This window comes from Salvelinus fontinalis, chromosome 18 (genome assembly GCF_029448725.1).
Source record: "Salvelinus fontinalis isolate EN_2023a chromosome 18, ASM2944872v1, whole genome shotgun sequence".
NCBI classification, from domain to species: domain Eukaryota; kingdom Metazoa; phylum Chordata; class Actinopteri; order Salmoniformes; family Salmonidae; genus Salvelinus; species Salvelinus fontinalis.
In genome coordinates, this window is record NC_074682.1 from 52,887,217 (window position 1) to 52,906,397 (window position 19,181).

Consider the following 19,181-nt stretch of genomic DNA (forward strand, 5'->3'; position numbering starts at 1 on the left):
CGTGCCAGCTCTTTTTATAAAATGTCTATGTGTTGCAATTTGAATGTTTCATCTCACTGAATAGTGCCTAGTGACACCTGATCTGGATGGTAGGAATCATACCAGCCCTCATGGACTAATATTTGTGTTTTAACACTGAGGTGTGTGGCTGTGTTTTCCCCTCTGACTTCTTTTTCATCCCAGTGTAACGGATGTGAAATGGCTAGCTAGTTAGCGGGTACGCGCTACTAGCGTTTCAATCAGTTACATCACTTGCTCTGAAACCTAGAAGTAGTGTTGCACCTTGCTCTGCAAGGGACGTGGCCTTTGTGGAGCGATGGGTAACAATGCTTCGTGGGCGACCGTTGTTGATGTGTGCAGAGGGTCCCTGGTTCGTGTCGGGGAGAGGGGACGGTTTAAAGTTATACTGTTACACCAGTGCAGGACATATTATTTTTGCTCATATTTTTAATACTTGTGAACAGTAATGACAGGAGGGGGAGGGACAGGGTGAAGAGTATAGGGCCTTTTCTTTCTTCACTAACTGGTCGGAGTAGTTTCAGAAACAAGATCTGATATTTTTCTCACATTCTAATTAACCACAGAACTCTGGCTGGCAGAATGACTGCCACACTGGGAGAATAGTGTCGCATTCCACTGCAGAGTATCCCTTCCTTTAGCCTGATCCCAGATCTGTATGTGGTCTATTCCACTGCCACAATGGAATTCTCTATCAGGTTTTGGCAGCTTGCTCTATGTGGGATTCTGGCTTACCCACAGTTAACCTCTGTTGTGGGATTCTGGCTTACCCACAGTTAACCTCTGTTGTGGGATTCTGGCTTACCCACAGTTGACCTCTGTTGTGGGATTCTGGTTTACCCACAGTTAACCTCTGTTGTAGGCTTCTGGCTTACCGACAGTTAGGCTAACCTTTTTATTTTGTATTTGATTTTTTACCCCTTTTCGCCCTCATTTCTTGGTATCCAATTGGTAGTTACAGTCTTGTCCCATCGCTGCCACTCCCGAACGGAGAGGCAAAGGTCGAGAGCTGTGCGTTCTCCGAAACACAACCCAGCCAAGTCGCACTGCTTCTTGACACAATGCCCACTTAACCCGGAAGCCAACCGCACCAATGTGTCGGAGGAAACACCATACACCTGGTGACCGTGTCAGCGTGCACTGCGCCCGGCCCGCCACAGTGATGGAACAAGGACAACCCTGCCGGCCAAACTCTCCCCTAATCCGGGCGAACGCTAGGCCAATTGTGCACCGGCCCATGGGTCTCCCGGTCGCGGCCGGCTGTGACAGAGCCTGGACTTGAACCAGGATCTCTAGTGGCAATGCAGTGCCTTAGACCACTGCGCCACTAAGGAGGCCTTAGGCTAACTTTTGAATGTAGACTTCTGGTTTACCTACACAGTACGCTAACCAATGCTGTAATTTTTAATGCTCTCTAGACAACAAGATCTCATAGTTTCCCTTCGAAATGTGACGTATTAAGGATGAATGTTTATTTTTCATGCATTAATTCAGCGTGGTTTCAGGGTTAAAACAGAAACAACTCAAAAGGTTAGCAGTTTAGGCATTCATTCTGAGTGGTTAAGGTTAGGACTATGGTTTGGCGAAGGCTTGAAACAAAATCTTTTTTTTTTTTAAACGACTCGCTATCACCATCATCTTTAGTATTCTTAGAATTTTCGCAGCTTGCTAGAGCATTATGAACTGCCGTAGTGCCGTGGTCTAAGCAGCTCGAGTTCACCCCCAGTACTGGGAAAAGAAAAATAATGTTTCACCGAGTAAGACGTTCTCAGAACCTTTTCAAACGTCCCGAAATCAACGTCTATTTCTAGTGATCGGGCTGCTCTAGGCCAATGCTCTCTATTATCTTTGGACACACTGAATGAACACTAACAATTTGTTATCATATTTTACTTTTACATTCCACTCTTCTGTACTCTACTGTATGCAGCATTCTCACTGACAGACAAATGCTGTGCCAAACATTCTATGTATGGCATCCTATTTCATCTCTACTTTCTTTAGTAATCTGGCCTCATGCCCTGTTGTGGCAGTCCTGCTTGCTTTGTCTTTTGGCTGGTGTTGGACAAATATTGATTGAGGGATATCAAATCTTTGAAAAATGTTTATCAAACAAGTCATGTAAGATGTTGGGAAACATTGGGAGACATTGCATTGTATGAATATAAGACTACAAATGAGAATGAAAGCGGTGTGAGAATACAAATGGAGCAGGTTTTCATCAAGGATCTCTCTGTACTTTGGTCCGTTCATCTTTCCCTCGATCCTGACTGGTCTCCCAGTCCCTGCCGCTGAAAAACGTACCCACAGCATGATACTGCCACCACCATGCTTCACTGTTAGGCTGGTATTGGCCAGGTGATGAGCAGTGCCTGGTTTCCTCCAGACGTGACGCTTGCTATTCAGGCCAAAGAGTTCAATCTTGGTTTCATCAGAACAGAGATTCTTGTTTCTCATGGTCTGAGTGTCATTGAGGTGCCTTTTGGCAAGCTCTAAGCAGGCAGTCTTGTGCCTTTTGATGAGTGGCTTCCGTCTGGCTACTCTACCATAAAAGTCTGATTGGTGGAGTGCTGCAGAGATGGTTGACCTTCTGGAAGGTTCTCCAATCTCCACAGAGGAACTCTGTTGCTCTGTCAGTGACCATCTGGTTCTTGGTCACCTCCCTGACCAAGGCCCTTCTCCCCTGATTGCTCAGTTTGGCCGGGCGGCCAGCTCTAGGAAGAGTCTTGGTGGTTCCAAACTTCTTCCATTTAAGAATGATGGAGGCCACTGTGTTCTTGGGGACCTTCAATGCTGCAGACATTTTTTGGTACCCTTCCCCAGATCTGTGCTTTGACACAATCCTGTCTTGGAGCTTCGACCTCATGGCTTGGTTTTTTTCTCTGACATGCACTGTCAACTGTGGGACCTTATATAGACAGGTGTGTGCCTTTTCAAATCATGTCCAATCAGTAGAATTTACCACAGGTGGACTCCAGTCAAGTTGTGGAAGCATCTGAAGGATGATCAATGGAAACAGGATGCACCTGAGCTTTAATTTAGAGTCTCATAGCAAATGGTCAGAATACTTACAGTAGGTAAATAAGGTATTTCTGTTTTGTATTTTTTATATATTTGCTAACATTAAAAAAAAACAAAAAAAACTGCTTTGTCATTATGGGTTATTGTGTGTAGATTGAGGAATATTTTTTTTTTTATCCATTTTGGAATAAGGCTATAACGTAACAAAATGTGGGAAAAGTCAAGGGAGTCTGAATATTTTCTGAATGCCCTGTATGCAGCTAATAGCAATAAGATAGAGATCGGCTTTCACTGCTGTTATCCCTTCAGGTTCATAGCCAGTCCATGTGCCTTCCTCTTGCATATCCACGCTGCCTCAGTCCACTGGCGAGCCACACCAAACCCTATCCTGGAGAAGGTGTTTACATCCATCACAAAGGTACGCTAGCTCTCTTGACACACACTCACACACGAATAAGGTATTAGAGGTGTTTACATCCATCAAAGGTACACTCGCTGCCACACACACACACACAAATAAGGTATTAGATAAGGTTTTTACAGTGTTTACATCCATTACAAATGTAAGCTCGCTGCCACACACACACACACATCACATCACAAAGGTACGCTTCCCTCACACACCACACACCCACCCACACTAGATACAAAGAAACTATTTAACTGTTTGTCTGTCAGCTGTCCTTTGTCTTCTAATGTCTCTTGTCACGCATCCATACATCGGTCTTACATAATACCAAACGATACTGGTCTCACATGCCTTAGTTCTTCATTTGTTTCTTCCTCCTTCCTGCTCCTCTTACTTTCATCTCTCTCTCATGTCTAAGTTGCAAAATTCCAGTAACTTCCCCTAAATTCCAAGGTGGGAATTAGTTAATGGAAAAGTTAGGAATTTGGTGAAAATTACCCACATTTTTCGATCCTAGATGATGTGTCATTCTCTTGTCTCTAAGTTGTGAGCTGTGGAAAGAATTTCCTCTTGAAGAACAATAAGTGCTGTCAGTCTCCTAATGCCCCCCACCCTCCCACGTGTCCACGTCTCAACCGCCTCACTTTCTGAATCCATCTCTTCCTCCTTCCTCCTATTCTCACTCATAAATCATACTCTTATGACCTAGGCCTGTCATCTGATGTGATGTCTGGTGATGTGTTGGTGGGCCAGGAATGCCTTTGTTTTAAAGCAAATTTCTGTGTCAGAATTTCCCTTGTTAGTCATACTTTCTCGTATCTCTCTCTCCCTCTGTCTCCTTCCCTATGCCCCATATTACTCTCTCCCCGTTGTCTCTCTTTCCCTCTCTCCCTCCCTATTGTCTCTTTCTCTCTCACTCCCACAGTGCCCAGACTGGCGACACCTGGACGGGTTATCTAAGCAGCTGGACTGGGATGTGAGGAAGGTCCAGCGATGGTTCAGACAAAGACGCAACCAGGATAAGCCCAGCATACTCACCAAGTTCTGTGAGAGCATGTAGGTTATCAAACCCAGGACATGTAGGTTATCAAACCAGGTACATGTAGGTTATCAAACCCAGTACAGGACATGTAGGTTATTAAACTCAGTACATGTAGGTTATCAAACCCAGTACAGGACATGTAGGTTATCAAACCAGGTACATGTAGGTTATCAAACCCAGTACATGTAGGTTATCAAACCAGGTACAGTACATGTAGGTTATCAAACCCAGTGCATGTAGGTTATCAAACCCAGTACATGTAGGTTATTAAACCAGGTACATGTAGGTTATTAAACCAGGTACATGTAGGTTATCAAACCAGGTACATGTAGGTTATCAAACCAGGTACATGTAGGTTATTAAACCAGGTACAGGACATGTAGGTTATCAAACCCAGTACATGTAGGTTATCAAACCAGGTACAGGACATGTGGGTTATTAAACCAGGTACATGTAGGTTATTAAACCAGGTACATGTAGGTTATTAAACCAGGTACATGTAGGTTATTAAACCAGGTACAGGACATGTAGGTTATTAAACCAGGTACAGGACATGTAGGTTATCAAACCAGGTACATGTAGGTTATTAAACCAGGTACAGGACATGTAGGTTATTAAACCAGGTACAGGACATGTAGGTTATCAAACCAGGTACATGTAGGTTATTAAACCCAGTACATGTAGGTTATCAAACCAGGTACAGGACATGTAGGTTATCAAACCAGGTACATGTAGGTTATTAAACCAGGTACAGGACATGTAGGTTATTAAACCAGGTACATGTAGGTTATTAAACCAGGTACAGGACATGTAGGTTATCAAACCCAGTACATGTAGGTTATCAAACCCAGTACATGTAGGTTATCAAACCCAGGACATGTAGGTTATTAAACCAGGTACAGGACATGTAGGTTATTAAACCAGGTACATGTAGGTTATTAAACCAGGTACATGTAGGTTATCAAACCAGGTGCATGTAGGTTATTAAACCAGGTACATGTAGGTTATCAAACCAGGTACAGTACATGTAGGTTATCAAACCCAGTACATGTAGGTTATCAAACCCAGTACATGTAGGTTATCAAACCAGGTACATGTAGGTTATTAAACCAGGTACAGGACATGTAGGTTATTAAACCAGGTACAGGACATGTAGGTTATTAAACCAGGTACAGGACATGTAGATTATTAAACCAGGTACATGTATGTTATTAAACCAGGTACAGGACACGTAGGTTATTAAACCAGGTACAGGACATGTAGGTTAATAAACCCAGTACAGAACATGTAGGTTATTAAACCAGGTACAGGACATGTAGGTTATTAAACCAGGTACAGGACATGTAGGTTATTAAACCCAGTACAGAACATGTAGGTTATTAAACCAGGTACAGGACATGTAGGTTATTAAACCAGGTACAGGACATGTAGGTTATTAAACCAGGTACAGGACATGTAGGTTATTAAACCAGGTACATGTAGGTTATTAAACCAGGTACATGTAGGTTATTAAACCAGGTACAGGACATGTAGGTTATTAAACCAGGTACAGAACATGTAGGTTATTAAACCAGGTACATGTAGGTTATTAAACCAGGTACATGTAGGCTATTAAACCAGGTACAGGACATGTAGGTTATTAAACCAGGTACAGAACATGTAGGTTATTAAACCAGGTACATGTAGGTTATTAAACCAGGTACATGTAGGTTATTAAACCAGGTACAGGACATGTAGGTTATCAAACCCAGTACATGTAGGTTATCAAACCCAGTACATGTAGGTTATCAAACCCAGGACATGTAGGTTATTAAACCAGGTACAGGACATGTAGGTTATCAAACCAGGTACATGTAGGTTATTAAACCAGGTACATGTAGGTTATCAAACCAGGTGCATGTAGGTTATTAAACCAGGTACATGTAGGTTATCAAACCAGGTACAGTACATGTAGGTTATCAAACCCAGTACATGTAGGTTATCAAACCCAGTACATGTAGGTTATCAAACCCAGTACATGTAGGTTATCAAACCAGGTACATGTAGGTTATTAAACCAGGTACAGGACATGTAGGTTATTAAACCAGGTACAGGACATGTAGGTTATTAAACCAGGTACAGGACATGTAGATTATTAAACCAGGTACATGTAGGTTATTAAACCAGGTACAGGACATGTAGGTTATTAAACCAGGTACAGGACATGTAGGTTAATAAACCCAGTACAGAACATGTAGGTTATTAAACCAGGTACAGGACATGTAGGTTATTAAACCCAGTACAGAACATGTAGGTTATTAAACCCAGTACAGAACATGTAGGTTATTAAACCAGGTACAGGACATGTAGGTTATTAAACCCAGTACAGGACATGTAGGTTATTAAACCAGGTACAGGACATGTAGGTTATTAAACCAGGTACAGGACATGTAGGTTATTAAACCAGGTACAGGACATGTAGGTTATCAAACCAGGTACAGGACATGTAGGTTATTAAACCAGGTACAGAACATGTAGGTTATTAAACCAGGTACAGAACATGTAGGTTATTAAACCAGGTACATGTAGGTTATTAAACCAGGTACATGACATGTAGGTTATCAAACCAGGTATAGAACATGTATGTTATTAAACCAGGTATAGAACATGTAGGTTCATATCATAGGCTATAACATCTAGTCTTGATCTATGGTTCTTATTGACTAATGAGTTTGCCCTTGACCTCTGTGGGTTTGTGCACGCGTTGTTATGTGTTGTGTGTGTGTGTGGCGGTCTAATTTGTAAATGAATCTGACTACTGTCATTACTACTGGCTTGGTTCTGTCACTGACTACAATACATGATTCATCAGGATGTGTGTAATTATGAAGTGTATGCAAGGTCAGAGACCGAGACACGCATTCCTTTACAGTCCATTGTTTTGTCTGACTCCAGCCCTGTCATGTATTTACAGGTGGAGGTTACAGTCCATTGTTTTATCTGACCCCAGCCCTGTCATGTATTTACAGGTGGAGGTTACAGTCCATTGTTTTGTCTGACCCCAGCCCTGTCATGTATTTACAGGTGGAGGTTACAGTCCATTGTTTTATCTGACTCCAGCCCTGTCATGTATTTACAGGTGGAGGTTACAGTCCATTGTTTTATCTGACCCCAGCCCTGTCATGTATTTACAGGTGGAGGTCACAGTCCATTGTTTTATCTGACCCCAGCCCTGTCATGTATTTACAGGTGGAGGTTACTGTCCATTGTTTTATCTGACCCCTGTCATGTATGTACAGGTGGAGGTTACAGTCCATTGTTTTATCTGACCCCAGCCCTGTCATGTATTTACAGGTGGAGGTTACAGTCCATTGTTTTATCTGACCCCAGCCCTGTCATGTATTCACAGGTGGAGGTTACAGTCCATTGTTTTATCTGACCCCAGCCCTGTCATGTATTTACAGGTGGAGGTTACAGTCCATTGTTTTATCTGACCCCAGCCCTGTCATGTATTTACAGGTGGAGGTTACAGTCCATTGTTTTATCTGACCCCAGCCCTGTCATGTATTTACAGGTGGAGGTTACAGTCCATTGTTTTATCTGACCCCAGCCCTGTCATGTATTTACAGGTGGAGGTTACAGTCTATTGTTCTGTCTGACCCCAGCCCTGTCATGTATTTACAGGTGGAGGTTACAGTCCATTGTTTTATCTGACCCCAGCCCTGTCATGTATTCACAGGTGGAGGTTACAGTCTATTGTTCTGTCTGACCCCAGCCCTGTCATGTATTTACAGGTGGAGGTTACAGTCCATTGTTTTATCTGACCCCAGCCCTGTCATGTATTTACAGGTGGAGGTTACAGTCCATTGTTTTATCTGACCCCAGCCCTGTCATGTATTTACAGGTGGAGGTTACAGTCTATTGTTCTGTCTGACCCCAGCCCTGTCATGTATTTACAGGTGGAGGTCTACATTTTATCTGTGCATATTTACCTATGGGATTCGTTTTCTATGGCAGGTGAGATTTGCGGTGATTGTGTGTATATTTACATATTTCCTATTGACGTAACAGTGGTGTACTGAATTGAGACTGACTGTGTTTGTCTGTGTTGTACAGTGCCCATGGATGTGGGATACACACCACTGCTGGTACAACTACCCCTACCAGGTGACATTATACAGGCTGCCTCTTTATTTGGTTGGAAGTATTTTGGAATGATAGAGTACTTCCTGGTAAACCCAGGAGGGTGCAAGAAGACAGTAGTATGGTATACACGCTCAATAATATCTGTATCCGTATTAACATAAACCCTGTCTGTCTTCGTCCATGTTGGTGTCTAACAGGTCCTGACTTCAGGCCTGTACCGTCCGTATTAACATAAACCCTGTCTGTCTTCGTCCATGTTGGTGTCTAACAGGTCCTGACTTCAGGCCTGTACCGTCCGTATTAACATAAACCCTGTCTGTCTTCGTCCATGTTGGTGTCTAACAGGTCCTGACTTCAGGCCTGTACCGTCCGTATTAACATAAACCCTGTCTGTCTTCGTCCATGTTGGTGTCTAACAGGTCCTGACTTCAGGCCTGTACCGTCCGTATTAACATAAACCCTGTCTGTCTTGGTTCATGTTGGTGTCTAACAGGTCCTGACTTCAGGCCTGTACCGTCCGTATTAACATAAACCCTGTCTGTCTTCGTCCATGTTGGTGTCTAACAGGTCCTGACTTCAGGCCTGTACCGTTCGTATTAACATAAACCCTGTCTGTCTTGGTCCCTGTTACTATCTAACAGGTCCTGACTCCAGGCCTGTACCACTACTACTTGACTGAGCTGGGCTTCTACTGGTCCCTCATGTTCTCTCAGTTTACTGACATCAAACGCAAGGTGAGACAGGCAACAGATGTTGTCTGTTTGAAGGGAACACACACACACAGCGCTACTTGAAAGGGGAGAAAGACTGGCCTCTAGATGTAAAAACAAACTACTAGGTATGCTGAGATATTTCTTTCTGTTGTGAGATACAGGTCAGGCGTAGGGATGTCCTTGACTCCACTGGATTAGAGCAGTTTAGTATGACTCGTTATGAAAGATCACATGGGTTCTGCTCAGAAATGCTGTTTGTTTCAACCTCTAAATGCCTAGTTCCAGCACAGGGGACAGGATTTATACTTATGTGATATTAGGATAGAATGTCCCGGTCGTTAATAGAATTATTCAAATTCCATCATGGATTCCATGTGGTCAAGAAAATCTGTCCGGGGTTGGATAAGGCTAAAGCTATGTTGGAGTTTGTAAGACTGAGATTAAGATTACAGTGTATTCGGAAAGTATTCAGACCCCTTGACTTTTTCAACATTTTATGTTACAGCCTTATTCTAAAATAGATTAAATCGTTTTTTCTCCCTCATCAATCTACACAGAATACCCCATAATGACAAAGCAAAAACAGGTTATTAGAAATGTTTGCTAATTTATTAAAAAGAAAAAACTGAAATATCACATTTACATAAGTATTCAGACCCTTTACTCAGTACTTTGTTGAAGCCCCTTTGGCAGCGATTACAGCCTCGAGTCTTCTTGGGTATGACGCTACAAGCTTGGCACACCTGTATTTGTGGAGTTTCTCCCACTCTTCTCTGCAGATCCTCTCAAGCTCTGTCAAGTTGGATGGGGAGCATTGCTGCACAGCTATTTTCAGGTCTCCGGAGATGACCTGGTCCTGGCTCTGGCTGTGCCACTCAAGGACATTCAGCGACTTGTCCCGAAGCCACTCCTGAGTTGTCTTGGCTTTGTGCTTAGGCTCTTTGTCCTGTTCAAAGGTGAACCTTCGTCCCAGTCTGAGGTGCTGAGCGCTCTGGAGCAGGTTTTCATCAAGAATCTCTCTGTACTTTGCTCCATTCATCTTTGCCTCGATACTGACAATTCTCCCAGTCCCTGCTGCTGAAAAACATCCCCACAGCATGATGCTGCCACGACCATGCTTCACCGTAGGGATGGTGCCAGGTTTTCCTGACACCAGAGAATTTTGTTTCTCAATGTCTGAGAGTCTTTAGGTGCCTTTTGGCAAACTCCAAGCCGGCTGCCATGTGCCTTTCACTGAGGAGTGGCTTCCGTCTGGCCACTCTACCATGAAGGCCTGATTGCTGCAGAGATGGTTGTCATTCTGGAAGGTTATCCCATCTCCACAGAGGAACTGAAGAGCTCTATCAGAGTGATCATCTGGTTCTTGGTCACCTCCCTGACCAAGCCCTTTTCCCCTGATTGCTCAGTTTGGCCGGGCGGCCAGCTCCAGGAAGAGTCTTGACGGTTCCAAACTTCTTCCATTTAAGAATGATGGAGGCCACTGTGTTCTTGGGGTCATTCAATGCTGCTGAAATGTTTTGGTACCCTTCCCCAGATCTGTGCCTCGACACAATCCTCTCGGAGCTCTACGGACAATTCCTTCGATCTCATTGCTTGGGTTTTACTCTGACGTGCACTGTGAACTGTGGGACCTTATATAGACAGATGTGTGCCTTTACAAATCATGTCCAATCAATAGAATTTACCACAGGTGGACTCCAATCAAGTTATAGTAACAGCTCAAGGACTGATCAATGGAAACAGGATGCACCTGAGCTTAATTTCGAGTCTCTTAGCAAAGGGTCTGAATACTTATGTGAATAAGGTATTTCAGTTTTTTAAATTGTATATACAGTGGGGAGAACAAGTATTTGATACACTGACGATTTTGCAGGTTTTCCTACTTACAAAGCATGTAGAGGTCTGTAATTTTTTATCATAGGTACACTTCAACTGTGAGAGACGGAATCTAAAACAAAAATCCAGAAAATCACATTGTATGATTTTTAAGTAATTAATTGGCATTTTATTGCATGACATAAGTATGACAACCTCCTCCTTGTTCGTTATGACCCAGTTGCTGTGACAACCTCCTCCTTGTTCGTTATGACCCAGTTGCTGTGACAACCTCCTCCTGGTTCGTTATGACCCAGTTGCTGTGACAACCTCCTCCTGGTTCGTTATGACCCAGTTGCTGTGACAACCTCCTCCTGGTTCGTTATGACCCAGTTGCTGTGACAACCTCCTCCTTGTTCGTTATGACCCAGTTGCTGTGGTAACCTCCTCCTGGTTCGTTATGACCCAGTTGCTGTGGTAACCTCCACCTGGTTCGTTATGAACCAGTTGCTGTGGTAACATCCTCCTGGTTCGTTATGACCCAGTTGCTGTGACAACCGCCTCCTGGTTCGTTATGACCCAGCTGCTGTGACAACCTCCTCCTGGTTCGTTATGACCCAGTTGCTGTGGTAACCTCCTCCTGGTTCGTTATGACCCAGTTGCTGTGGTAACATCCTCCTGGTTCGTTATGACCCAGTTGCTGTGACAACCGCCTCCTGGTTCGTTATGACCCAGTTGCTGTGACAACCTCCTCCTGGTTCGTTATGACCCAGTTGCTGTGACAACCTCCTCCTGGTTCGTTATGACCCAGTTGCTGTGGTAACCTCCTCCTGGTTCGTTATGACCCAGTTGCTGTGGTAACCTCCTCCTGGTTCGTTATGACCCAGTTGCTGTGGTAACCTCCTCCTGGTTCGTTATGACCCAGTTGCTGTGGTAACCTCCTCCTGGTTCGTTATGACCCAGTTGCTGTGGTAACCTCCTCCTGGTTCGTTATGACCCAGTTGCTGTGGTAACCTCCTCCTGGTTCGTTATGACCCAGTTGCTGTGGTAACCTCCTCCTGGTTCGTTATGACCTAGTTGCTGTGGTAACCTCCTCCTGGTTCGTTATGACCCAGTTGCTGTGGTAACCTCCTCCTGGTTCGTTATGACCCAGTTGCTGTGGTAACCTCCTCCTGGTTTGTTATGACCCAGTTGCTGTGGTAACCTCCTCCTGGTTCGTTATTGAATTGCAGGACTTCCCCATCATGTTCATCCATCACCTAGCAACAGTGAGCCTGATCAGTTTCTCCTACGCTAACAACATGCTACGTGTCGGGAGCCTGGTGATGTGCGTCCACGACGCATCAGACTTCATACTGGAGGTTAGTGGGTATGGACGGACACACACACAGAGACACACACACACACAGAGACACACACACACACAGGCTCAGTTCTAATGTCCACATTTACAAACTAGAATACTACTTAGAATGAGTTGGCCATGCATTCTCAGTGATATGCTAATGTAGATACTGGAATGTACATCAGTCTTATTTCTCATGAAGAAGGAACTTCTGGTGTGACATGGAACATTCAGTCAGACACAGAAACTAGTAGGTACATTCAAATATATCAAGCTTTTCCTACTCCTTTTTTTCAGGCAGCCAAGCTGGCCAACTACGCCAAGTACCAGCGCTTGTGTGACTTCCTCTTTGTTCTGTTTGCAGTAGTCTTCTTCATCACACGGCTCGTCATCTACCCTCTATGGTTAGTGAAACTCTATGGTTGACATCTACCCTCTATGGTTATCCATCTACCCTCTATGGTTATCCATCTACCCTCTATGGTTACCCATCTACCCTCTACGGTTAGTGAAACTCTATGGTTGTGATCTACGGTTAGTGAAACTCTATGGTTGACATCTACCCTCTATAGTTATCCATCTACCCTCTATGGTTACCCATCTGCCCTCTATGGTTATCAATCTACCCTCTATGGTTATCCATCTACCCTCTATGGTTATCCATCTACCCTCTATGTTTATCCATCTACCCTCTATGGTTATCCATCTACCCTCTATGGTTATCCATCTACCCTCTATGGTTATCCATCTACCCTCTATGGTTATCCATCTACCCTCTATGGTTACCCATCTGCCCTCTATGGTTATCCATCTACCCTCTATGGTTATCCATCTACCCTCTATGGTTATCCATCTACCCTCTATGTTTATCCATCTACCCTCTATGGTTATCCATCTACCCTCTATGGTTATCCATCTACCCTCTATGGTTATCCATCTACCCTCTATGGTTATCCATCTACCCTCTATGTTTATCCATCTACCCTCTATGGTTATCCATCTACCCTCTATGGTTATCCATCTACCCTCTATGGTTATCCATCTACCCTCTATGGTTATCCATCTACCCTCTATGGTTACCCATCTACCCTCTACGGTTAGTGAAATTCTATGGTTGTGATCTACCCTCTATGGTTATCCATCTACCCTCTATGGTTACCCATCTACCCTCTATGGTTATCCATCTACCCTCTATGGTTATCCATCTACCCTCTATGGTTACCCATCTACCCTCTATGGTTATCCATCTACCCTCTATGTTTATCCATCTACCCTCTATGGTTATCCATCTACCCTCTATGGTTACCCTTCTACCCTCTATGGTTACCCTTCTACCCTCTATGGTTGCCCATCTACCCTCTATGTTTATCCATCTACCCTCTATGGTTATCCATCTACCCTCTATGGTTACCCATCTACCCTCTATGGTTACCCATCTACCCTCTATGGTTATCCATCTACCCTCTATGGTTATCCATCTACCCTCTATGGTTATCCATCTACCCTCTTTGGTTATCCATCTACCCTCTATGGTTATCCATCTACCCTCTATGGTTATCCATCTACCCTCTATGGTTATCCATCTACCCTCTATGGTTAACCATCTACCCTCTACGGTTAGTGAAATTCTATGGTTGTGATCTACCCTCTATGGTTATCCATCTACCCTCTATGGTTACCCATCTACCCTCTACGGTTAGTGAAATTCTATGGTTATCCATCTACCCTCTATGGTTATCCATCTACCCTCTATGGTTATCTATCTACCCTCTACGGTTAGTGAAATTCTATGGTTACCCATCTACCCTCTATGGTTATCCATCTACCCTCTATGGTTATCCATCTACCCTCTATGGTTATCCATCTACCCTCTATGGTTACCCATCTATCCTCTACGGTTAGTGAAATTCTATGGTTATCCATCTACCCTCTATGGTTATCCATCTACCCTCTATGGTTATCCATCTACCCTCTATGGGTACCCATCTACCCTCTACGGTTAGTGAAATTCTATGGTTATCCATCTACCCTCTATGGTTATCTATCTACCAACTATGGTTATCCATCTACCCTCTATGGTTATCCATCTACCCTCTATGGTTATCCATCTACCCTCTATGGTTATCCATCTACCCTCTATGGTTATCCATCTACCCTCTATGGTTATCTATCTACCAACTATGGTTATCCATATACCCTCTATGGTTATCCATCTACCCTCTATGGTTATCCATCTACCCTCTATGGTTAACCATCTACCCTCTACGGTTAGTGAAATTCTATGGTTATCCATCTACCCTCTATGGTTATCCATCTACCCTCTATGGTTATCTATCTACCCTCTACGGTTAGTGAAATTCTATGGTTACCCATCTACCCTCTATGGTTACCCATCTACCCTCTACGGTTAGTGAAATTCTATGGTTATCCATCTACCCTCTATGGTTATCCATCTACCCTCTATGGTTATCTATCTACCCTCTATGGTTAGTGAAATTCTATGGTTACCCATCTACCCTCTATGGTTATCCATCTACCCTCTATGGTTACCCATCTACCCTCTATGGTTATCCATCTACCCTCTATGGTTACCCATCTACCCTCTACGGTTAGTGAAATTCTATGGTTATCCATCTACCCTCTATGGTTATCTATCTACCCTCTATGGTTATCCATCTACCCTCTATGGTTATCCATCTACCCTCTATGGTTATCCATCTACCCTCTATGGTTATCCATCTACCCTCTATGGTTATCCATCTACCCTCTATGGTTACCCATCTACCCTCTATGGTTACCCATCTACCCTCTATGGTTACCCATCTACCCTCTATGGTTATCCATCTACCCTCTATGGTTATCCATCTACCCTCTATGGTTATCCATCTACCCTCTATGGTTATCCATCTACCCTCTATGGTTATCCATCTACCCTCTATGGTTAACCATCTACCCTCTACGGTTAGTGAAATTCTATGGTTACCCATCTACCCTCTATGGTTATCCATCTACCCTCTATGGTTACCCATCTACCCTCTACGGTTAGTGAAATTCTATGGTTATCCATCTACCCTCTATGGTTATCCATCTACCCTCTATGGTTACCCATCTACCCTCTATGGTTATCTATCTACCCTCTATGGTTATCCATCTACCCTCTATGGTTATCCATCTACCCTCTATGGTTATCCATCTACCCTCTATGGTTATCCATCTACCCTCTATGGTTATCCATCTACCCTCTATGGTTACCCATCTACCCTCTATGGTTATCCATCTACCCTCTATGGTTATCCATCTACCCTCTATGGTTATCCATCTACCCTCTATGGTTATCCATCTACCCTCTATGGTTATCCATCTACCCTCTATGGTTACCCATCTACCCTCTATGGTTACCCATCTACCCTCTATGGTTACCCATCTACCCTCTATGGTTATCCATCTACCCTCTACGGTTAGTGAAACTCTATGGTTGTGATCTACGGTTAGTGAAGCTCTATGGTTGACATCTACCGTCTATAGTTATCCATCTACCCTCTATGGTTATCCATCTACCCTCTATGGTTATCCATCTACCCTCTATGGTTATCCATCTACCCTCTATGGTTACCCTTCTACCCTCTATGGTTATCCATCTACCCTCTATGGTTATCCATCTACCCTCTATGGTTATCCATCTACCCTCTATGGTTACCCATCTACCCTCTATGGTTACCATCTACCCTCTATGGTTATCTATCTACCCACTCTCTATGGTTAGTGCAGCACAGCCTTCTATGGTTATCATCTGCCTTCTATGGTTAGTCTCTGTCTGTCTGCCAGGTCTCCCTTGGGAAACTTCCTGGTTAATGGGACTTCCTGGTTAATGGGACTTCCTGGTTAACTAAAGGTTAAATAACATTCAGCAGAACTATAGTGCATTCGGGAAGAGTATTCAGACCTCTTGACTTTCTTCACATTTTGTTATGTTACAGCCTTATTTTAGAATCGATTCAGTTTTTTTATTTATCAATCTACACACAATACTCCATAATGACAAAGCAAAAACAGGATTTCAAAAATTAAAAACTGAAATATGACATTGGCATAAGTATTCAGACCCTTTACTCAGTACTAAGTTGTAGCACCTTTGGTAGTGATTACAGCCTTGAATCTTTTTGGGTATGACGCTACAAGCTTGGCACACCTGTATTTCAAATCAAATTTTAGTGGTCACATACACATGGTTAGCACAGGTTATTGCGAGTGTAGCGAAATGCTTGTTTGGGGAGTTCCTCCCATTATTCTCTGCAGATCCTCTCAAGCTCTGTCAGGTTTAATGGGGAGCATCGCTGCAACAGATATTTTCAGATCTCTCCAGAGATGTTCGATCGGGTTGAAGTCCGGGCTCTGGCTGGGCCACTCAAGGACATTGAGACTTGTCTTGGCTGTGTGCTTAGGGTTGTTGTCCTGTTGGAAGGTGAACCTTCGCCCCAGTCTGAGGTCCTGAGCGCTCTGGAGCAGGTTTTCATTAAGGATATCTCTGTACTTTGCTCCGTTCATCTTTCTATCGATCCTGACTAGTCTCCTAGTCCCTGCCGCTGAAAAACATCCCCACAGCATGATGCTGCCACCACCATGCTTCACCGTAGGGATAGTGCTAGGTTTCCTCCAGACGTGACACTTGGCATTCAGGCCAAAGAGTTCGATATTGGTTTCATCAGACCAGAGAATCTTGTTTCTCATGGTCTGAGAGTCTAGGTGCCTTTTGGCAAACTCCAAGCGGGCTGTCATGTGCCTTTTACTGAGGAGTGGCTTCCGTCTGGCCACTACCATAAAGGTCTGATTGGTGGAGTGCTACAGAGATGGTTGTCCTTCTGGAAGGTTATCCAATCTCCACAGAGGAACTCTGCAGCTCTGTCAGAGCGACCATCGGATTCTTGGTCACCTCCCTGACCAAAGCCCTTCTCCCCTGATTGCTCAGTTTGGCCAGGCGACCAGCTCTAGGAAGAGTCTTGGTGGTTCCAAACTTCTTCCATTTAAGAATGATGGAGGCCACAGTGTTCTTGGGGACCTTCAATGTTGCAGACATTTTTTGGTACCCTTCCCCAGATCTGTGCCTTGACAAAATCTTGTCTCTGCGCTCTACAGACAATTCCTTCGACCTCATGGCTGGGTTTTTGCTCTGACATGCACTGTCAACTGTGGGACCTTATATAGACAGGTGTGTGCCTTTCCAAATCATGTCAAATCAATAGAATTTACCACAGGTGGACCCCAATCAAGTTGTAGAAACATCTCAAGGATGATCAATGGAAACAGGATGCACCCGAGTTCAATTTGGAGTCTTATAGCAAAGGGTCTGAATACTTATGTAAATAAGGTATTTCAGTTTTTTATTTTATCCAAGCAGATAAAGTAGGCAGGTAGCCTAGCGGTTAGAGAGGCGAGCCAACAACTGAAGGGTTGCCAGTTCGAATCCCAGGTCAGACGGATCAAATCTGTCAGGAAGTGAGCTTGCCAGTATGCCAGCCCCCTGCACCTCTCCAAAAGCATGTATGTGTGTCATTTGGAGGGGGTGGATTAAGTATGGCTGTCTGTTTGCTTTCCGTGTGTGTGTGTGTGTGTGTGTGTGTGTGTGTGTGTGTGTGTGTGTGTGTGTGTGTGTGTGTGTGTGTGTGTGTGTGTGTGTACTTTCTGTGCACATCTTAATTCATGATATGATACTTCCTTTGTTCCAGGATCCTGAACACAACTATGTTTGAGAGCTGGGAGATCATTGGTCCATACCCTTCCTGGTGGCTCTTCAACTCCCTACTGCTGCTGCTACAGGTGCTGCATGTCATCTGGTCCTACCTCATAGCCGGGATAGCCTACAAGGCCTTGGTCCGAGGAAAGGTGAGTGGGATGTAGGACTGGTACAGGTTAGATATAGACAGGTGAGTGGGATGTAGGACTGGTGCAGGTTAGATGTAGACAGGTGAGTGGGATGTAGGACTGGTACAGGTTAGATGTGGGATGTAGGACTGGTACAGGTTAGATGTAGACAGGTGAGTGGGATGTAGGACTGGTACAGGTTAGATATAGACAGGTGAGTGGGATGTAGGACTGGTACAGGTTAGATGTAGACAGGTGAGTGGGATGTAGGACTGGTACAGGTTAGATGTGGGACGTAGGACTGGTACAGGTTAGATGTAGACAGGTGAGTGGGATGTAGGACTGGTACAGGTTAGATATAGACAGGTGAGTGGGATGTAGGACTGGTACAGGTTAGATATAGACAGGTGAGTGGGATGTAGGACTGGTGCAGGTTAGATGTAGACAGGTGAGTGGGATGTAGGACTGGTACAGGTTAGATATAGACAGGTGAGTGGGATGTAGGACTGGTACAGGTTAGATATAGACAGGTGAGTGGGATGTAGGACTGGTGCAGGTTAGATGTAGACAGGTGAGTGGGATGTAGGACTGGTGAAGGTTAGATATAGACAGGTGAGTGGGATGTAGGACTGGTGCAGGTTAGATGTAGACAGGTGAGTGGGATGTAGGACTGGTACAGGTTAGATATAGACAGGTGAGTGGGATGTAGGACTGGTACAGGTTAGATATAGACAGGTGAGTGGGATGTAGGACTGGTACAGGTTAGATATAGACAGGTGAGTGGGATGTAGGACTGGTGCAGGTTAGATGTAGACAGGTGAGTGGGATGTAGGA

General features: G+C 44.1%; 1 protein-coding gene across 3 annotated transcripts in view; it reads left to right on the forward strand.

The window, feature by feature from the left end:
- The window catches only part of LOC129815742 (ceramide synthase 5-like), a 43,754-nt gene that overhangs the window by 16,657 nt on the left and 7,916 nt on the right, over positions 1 to 19,181 (forward strand). For all 3 annotated transcript variants that reach the window (XM_055869827.1, XM_055869825.1, XM_055869828.1), the window contains exons 2-9: positions 3,349 to 3,457; positions 4,374 to 4,504; positions 8,429 to 8,486; positions 8,586 to 8,636; positions 9,257 to 9,349; positions 12,376 to 12,504; positions 12,786 to 12,892; positions 18,212 to 18,368. In XM_055869827.1, the coding sequence (XP_055725802.1) occupies positions 3,349 to 3,457; positions 4,374 to 4,504; positions 8,429 to 8,486; positions 8,586 to 8,636; positions 9,257 to 9,349; positions 12,376 to 12,504; positions 12,786 to 12,892; positions 18,212 to 18,368 (835 nt within the window). The remainder of the gene's footprint in view (positions 1 to 3,348; positions 3,458 to 4,373; positions 4,505 to 8,428; positions 8,487 to 8,585; positions 8,637 to 9,256; positions 9,350 to 12,375; positions 12,505 to 12,785; positions 12,893 to 18,211; positions 18,369 to 19,181) is intronic.